Consider the following 14,315-nt stretch of genomic DNA (forward strand, 5'->3'; position numbering starts at 1 on the left):
GGCTCGCAACCCCCACAGAATAACCTCATGACCCCATGAAGGGTCACAACTTGTGTTCCCTCTAGGCTGCGCGGTTGGGTGGCCGTCCAGGAGTGATTCAGAGGCCATGCACTTGATTAGCACAGCCGTGCACATCTGGCGATGTGTGTTCAAGTGCCCCTCACCATATTGCTCCTGCAGCTGCTCTTGGGACCCTCCTGCTGGCTGTGCAGAGCGGGAAGTGAGGGCGGTGCTGATGTCAGGGTGTCCCTTCCACCCCCGTACCCTATCTCCTCAGAGAAGGGGAGAGGGGACAGCCTGGCTGAGGACACGGAACAGGAGAGAGCTGTTGGGTCTGAGGTCTGAACCAGGCTTCCCAGTGAGTGAGTGCCTTAAAGAGACAGGGCATCGTTATGTCTGTCTTCCTCTTCATTTTGTCTCTTTCTCCAGTCAGCTTTCTCCGGAGCGGCACCAAGCTTATCTTCCGGAGGAAGAACAAGCAGAAGGAAGCAGGCCTGAGCCAGTCGCATGATGACCTGTCCAATGCCAGCACCAGCTCTGCCACCAGGAAGAAAGCCAGCAGCTTCTCCCGGCGCCTCATCAAGCGCTTCTCCTTTACGTCTAAATCAAAACCCAAGGCCAACGGCAGCACAACATCAATGGGCGAGAACTAAGGGTGGGATGAAAGATTGCATTGAAGCCCCCTTTGTCTCTGTGTCTTTCCCACCCCAGGTATCTGCGAACTACAATCCAACTCCTTCCTCCTTCAGCTGAGGTGGATACTTCACCTCCCCTGGTCCTTTATATTGGTTGAGGAGGTAAGGGAGTTATCAACCTAAGTTTTGGGTTCATTAGCCACCCTGTTTCTGCCTCTTCCGGATATCATGACCCATTTGTGCTTGCAGAAGCCCTGATAGCTTGCTAAGCAGTCATTCTGACTGCTCCAGGCACTGGTGGAATGACTCCATGTCCTCCTGATTGCCTTGCACCTTTGACTTCTCCAAATGACCTCTTAGAAAGGGGATGGGGCCTCCGAGGTGTCTGCTCCAGGGTTAAGACTTAACTCCTTAGTTCCTGAAATCTTTAACTGTGTGACAAAAGAAACCCTTGATTAACTTTTTTGGGGAAAAGGGGTTAATCTATGGAAGATCAGGGCTCCTCCACTGTACTTCTGCATGGTGCAAAGTTCATGGTCTGACTGAGGAGTGATACCCGTTCGCTGCAGGGAAAAGAGTAACTCCATAAACTAGTTACGCTATTTGAACAGTGCCCCTCTGTTTTGTAGAGAATGTTGGGGATTTTTCTTTTAAGGGAAAGGACTTACCAGAAGAAGGGAACACTAGGTGAGACTCTGCAAGACAACTGGGTCCTTGCAAAAGTCATCTTATTATCACTACTGCAGCAGCTGCTAGCCAGCCATGAGGCTCCCTCTATTGCCAGGGTGTTATAGAAAGATGAACTGATCTATAGATGTAGCTCCCCCAAATGTGGTGTGCACCACATTTAGCTGTCTGGACCAGCAGCTAGTTTTTGTACATATGGTCTCCTTTTCCTACAGAGATGGCTGGGGACACTGGAGGAGCAGATGTTATTTGGTCTTGTAGAATGCAAGGTCCTTGCACTGTGCACAGCTGTTGTGGTCCATGGGTGCTCTACTCTGAAGACAAACATGATGCTCAGAAAATGAGGGATAGATTTGTGCTGGAGGAGTGTTTGCTATGTAGCTTGAAGTTTATTTTAGTGGCCCACATGCCCCATTCTTTAGTCGAAAGAATAAAGGTAAAGTCCTCCACAGAAAAGATTTGACTTGTTAAAATGGATCTTTCCCTAGTGGCTCCTGATGGCACTGACGACGACTCCTCCTGCAAATCTGATTCTGACTACGTATCTTTCTTTCAAGTAGTATGAATGTCCTCAATTTGTCTTGTATTGGCAGAGGAAATGATGCTAAGAAATGCAGAGGCCTTCAACTTCATTGCATGGAAGAGAATCAAGTAGACAGGCAGACGCTTTGCCCTGAATGTGGTAGGGGTTAGAAGTTTCAGAATTTACTTTTCATTAAAAAAAAAAAAAGGGGGGGGGGGGGAGCTTGTATGTGGAAAAAATTACTCCTGGGTGATTGCAGGAGGACGACAATTAAGTTTTGTAAAAATTACAGATGAAGTCCCGTCTATAGGAAAATCCTTGAACAGTGATCGTGGGGCACATCAAAAGACTAGGAGGGGGTTAGCAGTATATAACTGTGAAGAGTTTAGGGCCAGGAACTATTCATGTTTCTGGGCTCAGGGCAGCACTAGGTTCTGGGTAGGATCCAGAGTACACAGCTATGATTTGAAAGCTAATGAGTGGGGCACCTAAGTTAGAGGTGCTCTTTAGCATTGTCCCGCTCACCTCAGCTAGACTAGGGTGTGCACAGTATAAAACAACTGGTCCAGTTGCCTGACCAGTAGCCTCCTCTTTCCCCAGCTTTTGGTCCTGAACAGTCTGTTCAGTCTCAACATCCTTTCTATTTTTCTCCCTTTTCCTTCCTTGCTGAGAAACCATCATGCTTATGCCACTCCTTCCCACACATTATCGGCCCACAGCACCTGCTGTCTGTCACTGAAACATGAGCTCCTTGATGGAGACTGTGCCAAGATCTCAATTGGGGCATGTTGGCAGTTTTGGAGGACTCCTAGAAAGACGTATAACCCACTTTTCTGTCACAGCTCACCTTCCTCTGTGGTCTCAAAGCTGTAGGCTTTCCTGACTGGAAATCCTCCACCTGCCTCATTCTTAGTTTTGTTTGTTTTTATTTCTCTCAACTTTTGGGAGGTAGTTTGAGACTAAAAGTGGTTAACGTTCTGAGGTCAGACAACATCAATATTTCTCCAGTAGCTACCTGTGAAACCCTTCCAGGGATGCTATAGCAGCTTCCCTGGAAGGCTGAAGATAGTAAAATACCCATGTTTGAGGTTAGACTGAACATAAACTATGAGCTGAACATGACTTTGAATAACAGAAACAAGCAACTTCTGAGCTGCAACTTAACTGTTTCATAAGTTTGATTTGAGCTTAAATTCTTCTTAAACAACAAATGGAATGGGTTGTCTCTGCTGGAGAGTACCTGGCTGTGAAAATGCCAGTGCAGCTCATTATATACTACTTCAAATGTAAAAATCCAGACACTTCAGTACACCCAGACAGTCCCTTGCAGATGGCTCCAGGGCATGGTGGATATCTCCTTAGTAGGGTTAAACTAGGAGTCTCGTCTTTACTTTCTTATGAACTTTTATTTAAAGTATCTGATAATTGGGTGATCATATTCTTAGAGCAGGGTTGCTCCGTTTTATGGTCTTGGTTAAATGACACATTCTGCTCCTTTCTGCATCTTCACATTTGTACTCAGTAATTTTTCATGTATAGCTGCTACCATGCATGAGCCATAGATTGTGGGACTTTTGCCCATGCCTTTTGTGTACTTCTGGTTACTTGATATATGAGGAATGGTGATGCTTCAGCCTCACAATTAGGTGGAATTAGGTCAAGTAACTGATCTACTTTTAGCATACTTACAGGTGAAAGAGGCCATGTATGTCTTTTGCATCCAAACACTTCTAGAATTTGATGCGTTTAAGAAGCAGGTCCTACAGGATTTTATTTTCAAAACTGATCCTTAAGTCTTAAAAGATCTAACTTCTTCTTTCTCTACTTGTACTTATTGCTTTGAATGTTTGCTGTGTAAACTATCTTTCACAGAGGCTGCAGTACCCTCAATGGATTGTTTATTCCCTCAACCACTTGACTGCTCATCTTGGTGCTATCACAGTAATTGTGGTATAACCACCAGGATCCACGAGGATGAAGATTATTTTGCACTTTTTAGATTAAAGCTGCAGAGCATCTCCTTAAAGGGTCACTGGGGTCAAACACTTACATTTAATAAAAACTGGTTCTTTACCAGATATCAGTGTTTTGATGTGTGTGGGAGGAAAACTGAATGTAACGTTTTAGGGTTTGTTTTTTTCTTTTTTCTTTTGGAAGAATTGTACTCTTTTGGCACATCTGCTGTGCATATAGTGCAACTTTCTGCTGGCCATTTGAGAACCAAAAAGTGAAAGTGATTCTAAACAAAATGAAACTGCAGTGTTATTGTCTAGCCTGAAACTAGTGCAAAAAAATACACAATGCAAATGAATGTCAGTGTCTAATGTGATGGTAATAACACACAGCAAATGAAATACATTTTAAAAATAGCTTTTAATTTGAATATCCTTTTCTAATTGGCTGGCAGGGCTGTTTTTAAGCCTACAGATGAAAAATTTAAAGTCCATTTTCTGTCCTCAGTCTACAGGCAGTCCCATCTCATGTCAATAGAAACTGCATGCATAGATAAGGAATGCTGTGCAGCTTTAAATGTTAAGGGACACACACATACAGGCTTAAATACAACAGGCTGTGTTATGGAGATCTCTCTTTCGAAGGCTATTTCAAAAAGCTGCATGTTAATGGAACCAAGTTCTGTGTGTGTGTGTGTGTGTGTGTAGGGGAGGGGGCTATGATATGAACTGATTGAAAAGGAGAGGTATAATCAGTAGGTCTGATTACTGCCCTTTACAGACTTTGTGGTGTTCCATACTGGCAATCCTCCCCATTCCCATAGGCATTTCTTGTAATGTGGTATGTTTAAAAAAGAGAGAGAGGGAGAAAACTGTGCTTCTTACAAATATCTGTTGAATTCACAGTCAGATGAGTAGAGGTAATGGAAGGGGGACTACATCCAGGCAGAGAATGGGACAAAAAAGTGTGGTGAAGATGTGGGTAGTGAAAAGTTTTATACAAACCTCTGCAAATTGTTCACTCTTTATTCAGCTAAGTTAATTACTACTTTAGACTATGCATGTACATATATACAGCATATTTGTGTGTGTGTGTGTGTGTGTGTGTGTATATGGAGGTTTTCTTCTATTTCCTCTGAGTTAATCATTACTTAGGGACTTGTTTCCTGTGAAAACATCTTTCTTTGGGTTAGATTTCAAATCCATAGAGCTGGGGGCTTGTGGGCAACTAGTAAGCCAATCTGATCCCAGATGGGACAGCAGCTGTAACTTAGACCTTATTTGTTCCTTTCAGCTGTGTTTTTTTTTCTTCCCTTCCTGTACATAACAAATATACAGTGAAAGTGTCCTATCCTTGGTAGCAGAGATTCAGTGAAACCCCTGATTTAAAAATAAAATAAAAAGCTGGTGTGTCCCCTGTGATATTGTAGCTCCCTTTACATGAGTGCCCCTCAACCCAGGACTCCTTTCACAGGTATCTGCTTGCTTTGCTCACTTGACAGGTTCTGGAGCAAACACCCACATTGAGCCTGAGCTAGTGCCCCACATTTGTGCTCTTTTGTACTTTGATGCCTTCTTTGTGGGTGGATTATTTTAACCCCAGATTTCAATGCAAAGAAAAATAGGAACTGTTTAGCTATTTAAGAGAGTCAAGTACAATGATTTATTTAAAGATTAAACTAATGAAATTCTGCACCTTTGTAAATGTTTAAGAAGAGTTCCATTGCTGTGTAATGGCCTGAACTTGTTAACTTATTAAACTAAATGGGAGTTATAAACAGTATCTTGTGTCCTCACCTCACATGTCTTGCAGTTTGTTGAAAAGGTTTGAATAGCCAGAAATCAAAAAACAAACAACCCCAATTGTTAAATTTAACAGCTTATGGAATTTGCAATATACTGTAGTACTGGAATAATAGTTAATGAGAGATGAAGCCTTCAGCAGTTGCTGTGTGACTAGACTAGTCCTATCAGTCCATCTCTTCTGCAATATACCACTTTTCAGAGAAGCAAGCGGTGGGGGGGAATGCACCCATACAAGTTTGTGGTGTGGGTGATGTAACACTCCAGCAGCATTAGTTGCCTCCGTGAAATAGTTAGCTCTGTTCCTTCTTTACTTTCTCTGCTGTATACCTTGTGCTGTTGGCTCCTCCTTTCCACCTGCCTCTGCAACAGCTTTGGTAGACATTTTAACCTGTTACGTGATGCAACTCATTAGACCTCCCTGTATGGAAACTTAATTCTGCTTGAAATAGGATGTAGCCTATACTGAGACATGTCTTATTTCTAATCAAGTGTCCCATATCCTGTATCAAGTCTATATAGGATACATTGTGTCCTTGATTCCACTAATACCATGGCGCTCAAACTTTTTTACTGGTGACCCCTTTCACACAGCAAGCCTTTGAGGGCAACACCCCCCCCCCTTATAAATTAAAAACACTTTTTAAAATATATTTAACACCATTATAAATGCTGGAAGCAAAGCAGGGTTTGGGGTGGAGGTTGATAGCTCGTGACCCCCTATGTAACCATCTCAGAACCCTCTGCGGGGTGCTGAACCCCTGCACTAATACTAAGGTGAAGAATCCTACACTTCTAGCATGGTTATGGTTATTATACATAATAAATGGTACTCTTAATCTTTGTATGATTGTTTTCCACATATCTGCCCTTCACTGCTGTGAAAAAAATAGAAAACTAGCCTCCTGTAGGGTAAGCCGGCCACCAGCAGCTGTGTGACCTTTATGTAAAAATGTCTTATAGAGTGATGGCGATATAGCAAAAGCCACTTGCACACCATGCAACAACAAATTGGTCCTAGAAAACCTATGAACAATGCTACATATTCTTGAGCCTCATCCAGTGGCCCATTATCTTTTAACTGACTACTGAATGTATGAATAGATAGGAAAAAAGTGCTGTATAAAAAGTAATATTATTATCCCCTGGAACATGAAGAGAGGAAAGAGGAAGGATGTCTGGGGTGGAAGCATTCATGAACAACTGAAGGGAATGGGGGATTGTTTAGAACATCTAAGGAGCTGTCTATGGGGGGAGCACAAGGAGAGTGTTAAGGAGACACACACACACCTAGAGATATTTGCAAGAGCAGGTACGGTGGCAGAGTGGAGAAGGTTGCAAATGGAGATGGCTAAGATGAGTTGACAGTAGCACATAGGAAAATGATTAAGGGAATCCCTCAGTTCCTATTTTGGGATATGAGCTCAGGAACATTAGTGGTGCAGGAGGGAGCTATCTGGTACAGCAGATGAAGGGAAGAGGGCACTTGGATATGTATGTGGAGACACTTTAAAAAGGTTCAGCAGGAGTACATGAGGGAGACTTAGTTAGGGAGGGCTTGAAGGGGGACTTTTTAGGGGGAGCATGCAGGGATGAATATAGGGTGCTGACAGAGACTTGTAAGGGGGAGAAGTTTGCAAAAGTACTCAGCAGGGACTTGCTTTTGGGTGAGCAGACAGGTAGAAGTTTGGAGTTTGCAGTAACCCACTGGGACAAGAATATGTATGGTTGGTGTTAGGGATGCAATCAGAGATGGGGAGAAGGCAAGCGTGTAGTTTTGGGGGGAATGCACGTGGGAGACTCTGGATGTGCAGAGGTGTAGTTTCAAGGAATATGCGCAAATGGTTATAGTAAAGGACGCACAAAGGGGATGTGTTTAGGTTTGGAGGGAGAATCATGTGGAAAGGTGATTGGAGTAACACCCCAGGGGCCTGTTGTAGGGGAAGGATGCAAAGTAATTAGTGGTGCATACAGGAAAGGTTAATAGAGTGGGGAGCTGATTAGGATATCTGACAGGGATGTGGTGAGAGAGAGAATGTGTGGTTGGGTTGGGTTGGTTTTCTGAGGAGGGGAGGGAGATTGGAGAATACCATTCTTAGGCATGTGAGAGCAGCCAAATTATGTGAAAAATGGTTTTATCATTGCTACTAAATCAATCCGGATTGAACCCTGTGCTTCAATTTCACTCAGGCTAAGATCTGAATAGAACACAAACACATAACACACTTTTTTCAGATTTTGAAAGAAATGTACTGACATGAATAGAACTGACCTGGAGGATATTTTTTGAAGCTATCATTGCACAATCAAAAGTGTCCCTTTTAAAAATATTTTAAAATTAAAGCTAACTTAAACATTCCATGTTCCTTAAAGTGAGAGAAAAGTACAATTTATAAACTGGACTCTAGGACCAAGTTTTGCTAAATAAACACGTGCAGCCAAAACCCAGAGAAGTGAGAATGACCTGTGAGAATTAAGCAGCGTAATCAATGACTGTCGGCCTATGTCTCCCATCAGCCACGGCGGGCCCTAGGGCACCATGGGAGACATAGGGTCCTCTGGCCTCTAGCTCCCATTGGTCATTGCAGAGCCCCCCCTTTCCGGGGCGGTGCCCTTGCGAGGCCGCAAGAGGTCAGGCTGTGCCGCCATCGGGAGAAGGTCGGAGGCAGCGGGCGGTATAGGAAGCCATCTGGGGAAGGAGCAGTTAGGGGTTGGGAGATTGAAGACCTGAGATGCCGTGTTGAGGGGCCCTGGTCTGGAGCCCCGTGCAGAAGTCTGGCCCAGGTTCCCTTATAAGCCTCCGTGGGAGTGGCAGAGTGGGGTGGCCTATTTGGGGACTGATAATACCCTGGCTAGGGGGAAACTTCAGTGCTCTATAGAGCAGGGGTGGGCAAACTACAGCCTGCGGGCCAAATCTGTCCCGTGGGATTTCCACCCCTGTGGCACCACAGGCCACGTGCCACTCCCAGAAGCGGCCGGCACCACGTCCCTGCGGCCAATGGGGGAGGAGGGGGACAGAGGGCTCCACGTGCTGCCCTCGCCACCCACCATGGGGAACCGCGACCAATGGGAACTTCGGGGGAGTTGCCTGCAGGCGAGGGCAGCGCAGGAGCTCTCTGTCCCCCTCATCCCCCAGGGGCCGCAGGGACGTGGTGCCGGCCGCTTCTGGGAGCAGCGCGGGGCCAGGGCAGGGAGGCAGGGAACCTGCCTTGGCCCCGGTGTGTGCCGCTGCCACCCCAGAGCTGCTCCAGGTAAGCGGCGCTGGGCCTGACCCTGCCCCCCAAACCCCTCCTGCCCTGAGCCCCCTGCCGCACCCCAACCCCCTGCTGCACCCCAACCCCCTGCACCCTAGCCCCCTGCCTCATCTCTGCTGCACTCTGCCCCCCTGCACCCCAACCCCCTGCCGCACCCCAACCCCCTGCCAGACCCCTCCTGCACCCCAACCCCCTGCCAGACCCCTCCTGCACTCCTCCTTGCACCCCTGCCCTGAACCTGCTCACACACTCTGCACCCCTGCCCTGAGCCCCCTTGTACACCCTGCACTCCTCCTCTGCCCCAGCCCCTTGCCCTGAGCCCCTTCCTGTCCCCCTTCCCACACCCTGCACTCCCTCCTGCACCCAAACCCCCTGCCCTAGCCCTAGCCCTACATTCATGGCCCTGCATGCAATTTCCCCACCCAGCTGTGGCCTTTGGGCCAAAACGTTTGCGCACCCCTATACTGGGATGTTTGCTGTCATCAGTGAGACTGTGCCGGCTTGGGCAGGTGCTTGGCAAGGTGGGGGTTGTAAATTTCTGATGAAGAATGCTCTATGTTAAATAAAATTACCGTGTGACAAACAGTGGCATCTGGTTCTTTTCTTAAAGTGTGAAATAGCAACTAGGGGTCACTGCCCAAATGGGGGGGGGGAAATGGATGGAAACACACATGGCACTGTCCCACCTGTGACACCCCAACACCTTGAGTCCCCAAATCCTTGTACCTGCTATCACTTGTTAATGGTGCCTCCCTCCACACCTTGCAGCAATCCAAGCCGGAGAAAGCGGACGTGCTGGAGATCACAGTGTAGCACATGGGGAGCCTGCAACAGAGCAACATCCTGGGTAATGACTCCCTAGCACCCTGTAGTCTCCCATGGACTGGTGAGGATCAATCTTGGGGGAGGGTCTGTCTGCCCCAATGCCACCCAGAGGGAGGATCCACACCTCCTATCAGGCTCAGTGGGATGCACTCTCTTGCCCCCCGTAGTCTCCAATGGGTCATATAGGATCTGTCTGCCCCAGGGATGGTCCATGCCATGCTGAGGAGAGTTTATGCTGCCTGCCAGGCTCAAGGTGTCACTCCCCCACAATCTTCATGGGGACTTTGGGAAGATTCTTGTTGCTATAATGGGATCCCAGAGCAAAAGTGGCTGGTTGGGTGTCTTCAGGGCTATGGGGTCTGGGCCCCAGAGGTGTGAACTCAGAGTCATGGCTTCGGGCTCAAGAGAAAAGGGGCTGAGACTAGAGATGCCCAGAGATGCACTGTCACCCTACAGCTCCAGTACTGCTGCATCCAAAAGCCTCACTCAGGTCTGGGCCTAATTGTGTTGAGCACTGCATGGAAAATCAGAGAGAAACAGAGATGTGTATGGAGATGGATAGATGAGCATCTCTGGCATACAGAGGAGGGATGGAGAGATGTGTGTGGCATATGGAGGACAGATGGTGATGCTGCAGGCTGGCAGGTTTGTGGGTTTGGCTTGTAGCTGATTGCCACAACAGCTCCTGGCCCCCCATTTGCTGAGCTGTTTCTGACACTGATCCATCTCTTGCAGCCACCACCAAGCAGAGCGTGGCCACAGAGCAGCACTACAGCAGTGGCTACATCAGGTGCATGGACCAGCTGCACACTGTGCTCCTCAGCTGCTCAGGGACGGTCAAGCACGTGGGCTCCTGGCTGCTGAACAACCTGCTCCAGTGCCTGCCCCAGATCTCACCCTCTCCTGCTCCCAGAGTAGCCTGCTCACCACAGAGACCAAGACCAGCCCCCAGCTGGAGCCCCAGCCCAGGGCCCAGCTGGCCTGGCAGCCACTGTCCCTAATGTGGAGAGCCTGATGTCTGGTGGGGGGAGACATCCCAGCATCTCCTCTTTAGTGTCAGGACATACTATTACAAACTGCTCCCTGTCCCAATTTCCTACCAGTTGCGGTTACATAACAAGTTTTTGCTGCCCTGATGCAATTTGCCACTCCCACAATTCACCAGCCCTGGGTCTAGGAGTAGCAAATTGTGACAGATGGGTATGCCTTCTCACAATGCTACTTCTGGGAAATATCTATTTGAACTTGGGACACTCATGAAATGAGTTTTCTAATTGAATACATTTTTCTAAGTTAGAAAACATTTGTTTTATTGAGGTCCAAATTTAATATAGAGATTTCATGGGGTAGGAAACTGTGACAGGGCAGATACCATCCGTCACAAATTGCTATTTCTGGACCAGGGCTGAGGCAACCAAGGAAATCCGGCAGCACTGAAGTGATAGGATCACAAATAATAGCCTGACATTAAAAAACAAAAAACCTTGAGTATTAAAACCTGTAATTTACTGCGTCACAATAAAAACATAGGTGATGTTATAATAATAATGAAACTAATGTTTTTGAAAAGTCAATAAAAGGAATTAAACTACATTTACAGGAAATTATGATACAGAATGGTCAATTCAAGCAATTAGAACAGCAAAAAAGACAAACCCTGAGCCCTCACCTGCTAACCCTAATCCCAAACCCTAATTCCTGTTCCCCAATACTCTAACCCAACTCCTCCCCCTAACCTTTGACCCCATCCCTATCCCACACCACAACCCAACCCTAAACCCTGACCCCTCCCTTCACCCTAGGCAACCCAACCCTGACCCCTGCATCCTAACCCTTCAACTAACCCTGATCTCCAACCATCACCCTATTACATCATAATCCCCACCCTGACCATAACCCTAACCCCTTAACTCTAACCCACCTTTGAACCCAAACTCTTACTCAACCTAATCCCTAAAGCTAATCCTAACCCTCATGTTAAACACAACCCTCTAGCCCTCAGTCTTGCCTCCCAGAACCCTAATCCTCCCCTCCCCCTAATCCAACTCTCCCTCTCAACCCCTAACCCTTTCCAAACCTAATCCACACCCTAAACCTAACTCCCCCTTACCCTCACCCTAATCCAGCCCCTAGACCCTGACTCTGTAATCCCAACCCTAAACCCTCAAACCCTAATTTTCCCCCTCAGTGGGTGGCACCATCCTCTTTGCAGTGGGGGGCGGAGGTAGGCTAGACAGAAAATTGGGGGGGCTGCACCCCCCCTTGCCACATGGCCCCACCCATCTCTATGGCTCCGCTCCCTGCTCCTCTTAAGTGCCAGCCCTGCCTCCTCCCCCACCCCCTGCATTTCCCTCCTCCTGGCCAGTGGGGGGTGACTGAGGTGCTGGCTGGTGCCATGGTTTGGGCAACTGGGGTGGTCCCCTGTCTCCTCCTCCTGCTGCTGCTCTTCGCCCTGGGGCTGGGGCTGCCCCTCAGCCTCCTGCCACCCTTCGACTGCTTGCATCCCCCAAGAGCTGCCCTGGTAGGGTAACCTGGCTCTCACAGAGCCCTCGGGGAGCATCAACCATGGGCGGCAGGGCCCAGGAGCCTGGGGCGGAGTGGGTCTGTTTGGGTTGCCGTGGGGCACCCTGAGCCCTCTGTCTGCTCTGGGCGGCGCATACGAGTGTGTGGGGACTTCCGCGATGCTGCTGGTGGTGGCACTGTCGTCAGAGCTGGGTGGCCAGAGAGCTATCCGGTTCGGCGAATGAAAACTGTGGGTCTCCCATGGAGGAGCAGTGACACCCGGCGGCCAGTCAATGTACTGCACAGAGCGTGGTGTTGTCCATGGAGTAGCAGTGACACTAGGTGGCCAGTTGGGGTAATGCACAGAGTGTGTTTCCGTTGCAGCAACAGTGACAGCCAGTGGTCAGTCAGGGTAATGCACGGATCACATTTCTTTGGAGCAGCAATGACATCCTGTGGTCAAATGCACAGAAGGTGGTTCCCTTGGACCAGCAGTGACACCCAGTGACCAGTCGGGATGATGCACAGAAGGTGGTTCCCTGGGAGGAGCAGTGACACCCAGTGGCCTGTCGGGGTAAAGCAGAATGGCCAGCAGGTGTGCATCAGTCTCTTGCCGTTTGGTGGACGGGTGGTGGGTGAGGTGGGCTAGAGAAAAAAAATTGGGGAGCTGTGCCCCCTTCATCACCTGGCTCCACTCCTCATGGTGGCCAGGCCTCTGCTCCTTGTTAAAGGCCAGCTCATCTCCTCTCCCCCTTGGCCAGGGTTTACAGCAATATAACCTTTATTAAAATAAAATAGTAAACAGGATTTACTCCAAGTCCATCTAAATAATCTAAATCTGTCCAAATTTTAGTATTAAATCCGAAATCCTCTTAAATATCCCATCAGAAACCAAAAATCTAAAGCAACATTTGAAACTGCAAACAATGCTTAATTTAAAACCCAAACATTAAGAAAAGCTATTTTGTTTAAAAAAAAAACACATGCTATAAATTATCAAAAAAGTGTGCTATAGCAGGATGATAAAATAAAATAACATAACATAAATAAGTCCTACTATTAAAACCACCTATAAAGCAATTGAATAGTTGAATACTGGCCAAAATACTGGTACTGCAATAGTTGAATACTGCAATACTGGTATTGCATGGCAGACATTCCAGTCCCGTAAACGTCAATTAAAAACTCCACTTCAACTAAAAAAAAAAAACAAACCAAAACTAGGGTTACCATACATCCTATTTTCCCAGACATGCCTGGCTTTTTGGTTCTTAAATCACCGTCTGGGAGGAATTTTTAAATATTTTTAAATGTCCAGGATTAGCCATTATTTTCCCCAAAGAAGAGTTGATCATTCAAGAAAGAAAGTGAATGTTGATCACTTGAGAGAGTGCCTGCTTCCCCCCCTCCCCCCCTCCGGGCAAGCTGCCACCACTTGCGCTGTGAAACAGCTGTTTCACATGGCTGGGAGGGATGGGGGAGGAGGGGGAGCACTTGGGGAGGAAGCAGGGCCTGGGGGGAATTTGGGGAAGGGGACCAATGGGGCAGAGTGGGGGCAGAGTTGGGATGGGGACTTTGGGGAAGGGGTTGGAATGGGGGTGGGGAAGGGGGCAAGAGCAAATACCGCCACCTGTGGAGTGTCCTCTTTTTTTGAATGTTCAAATATGGTAACCCTACCAAAACAATAAACCAAAGCAGTCAGTCTTAAACAAACCTGCACATAAGCGAAATTAAACCTATACCAACATTGCAACAAACTATGTAATTTTCGAATTCTAACTTCTTGTTTCACCCAGGAGGGAAAGTGTTCTGTAGCCGCAGTAACCGTGCTGTCAGGACAGCATTTCTTTCACTAAAAACGGGTTTTACCAAATATAAATTGCCTTTAAAATGGTCTAACAGAAATTCTAATGGTATCTTTGCAATAATATCCCAAGTATGCAAGTACGTCCCCTCAGAGCAGCACCGCATTCCTCAACGGCTAACCAAGTGAGTAAGTGATATTCTTCTGCTAGAATCCCGCCCGGGTGATGCATTTGTGAACCTGGGGCCTGAAGCTGACGCGAGAAAGGTGGAGGGAGCGAGCTCGGAGCTCTCCGACGTCACCTGCTGGAGAGCTGAGAGAACTGACGGA

The 14,315-nt window shown here is 47.4% G+C and overlaps 1 protein-coding gene across 10 annotated transcripts in view; it reads left to right on the top strand.

The window, feature by feature from the left end:
- The window catches only part of C2CD2L (C2CD2 like), a 40,629-nt gene extending 35,992 nt beyond the window's left edge, over positions 1-4,637 (top strand). For 9 of the 10 annotated variants that reach the window (XM_073320655.2, XM_073320649.2, XM_073320658.2 and 6 more), the window contains one exon: positions 430-4,637. In XM_073320655.2, coding sequence (XP_073176756.1) covers positions 430-653 — 224 coding nt within the window. In that variant the 3' untranslated portion in view covers positions 654-4,637. The remainder of the gene's footprint in view (positions 1-429) is intronic. The other variant, XM_073320656.2, reaches the window with a different exon arrangement.
- The last annotated feature ends 9,678 nt before the right edge of the window (positions 4,638-14,315 follow it).

Source organism: Lepidochelys kempii, chromosome 22 (assembly GCF_965140285.1).
Source record: "Lepidochelys kempii isolate rLepKem1 chromosome 22, rLepKem1.hap1, whole genome shotgun sequence".
Classification (NCBI taxonomy): domain Eukaryota; kingdom Metazoa; phylum Chordata; order Testudines; family Cheloniidae; genus Lepidochelys; species Lepidochelys kempii.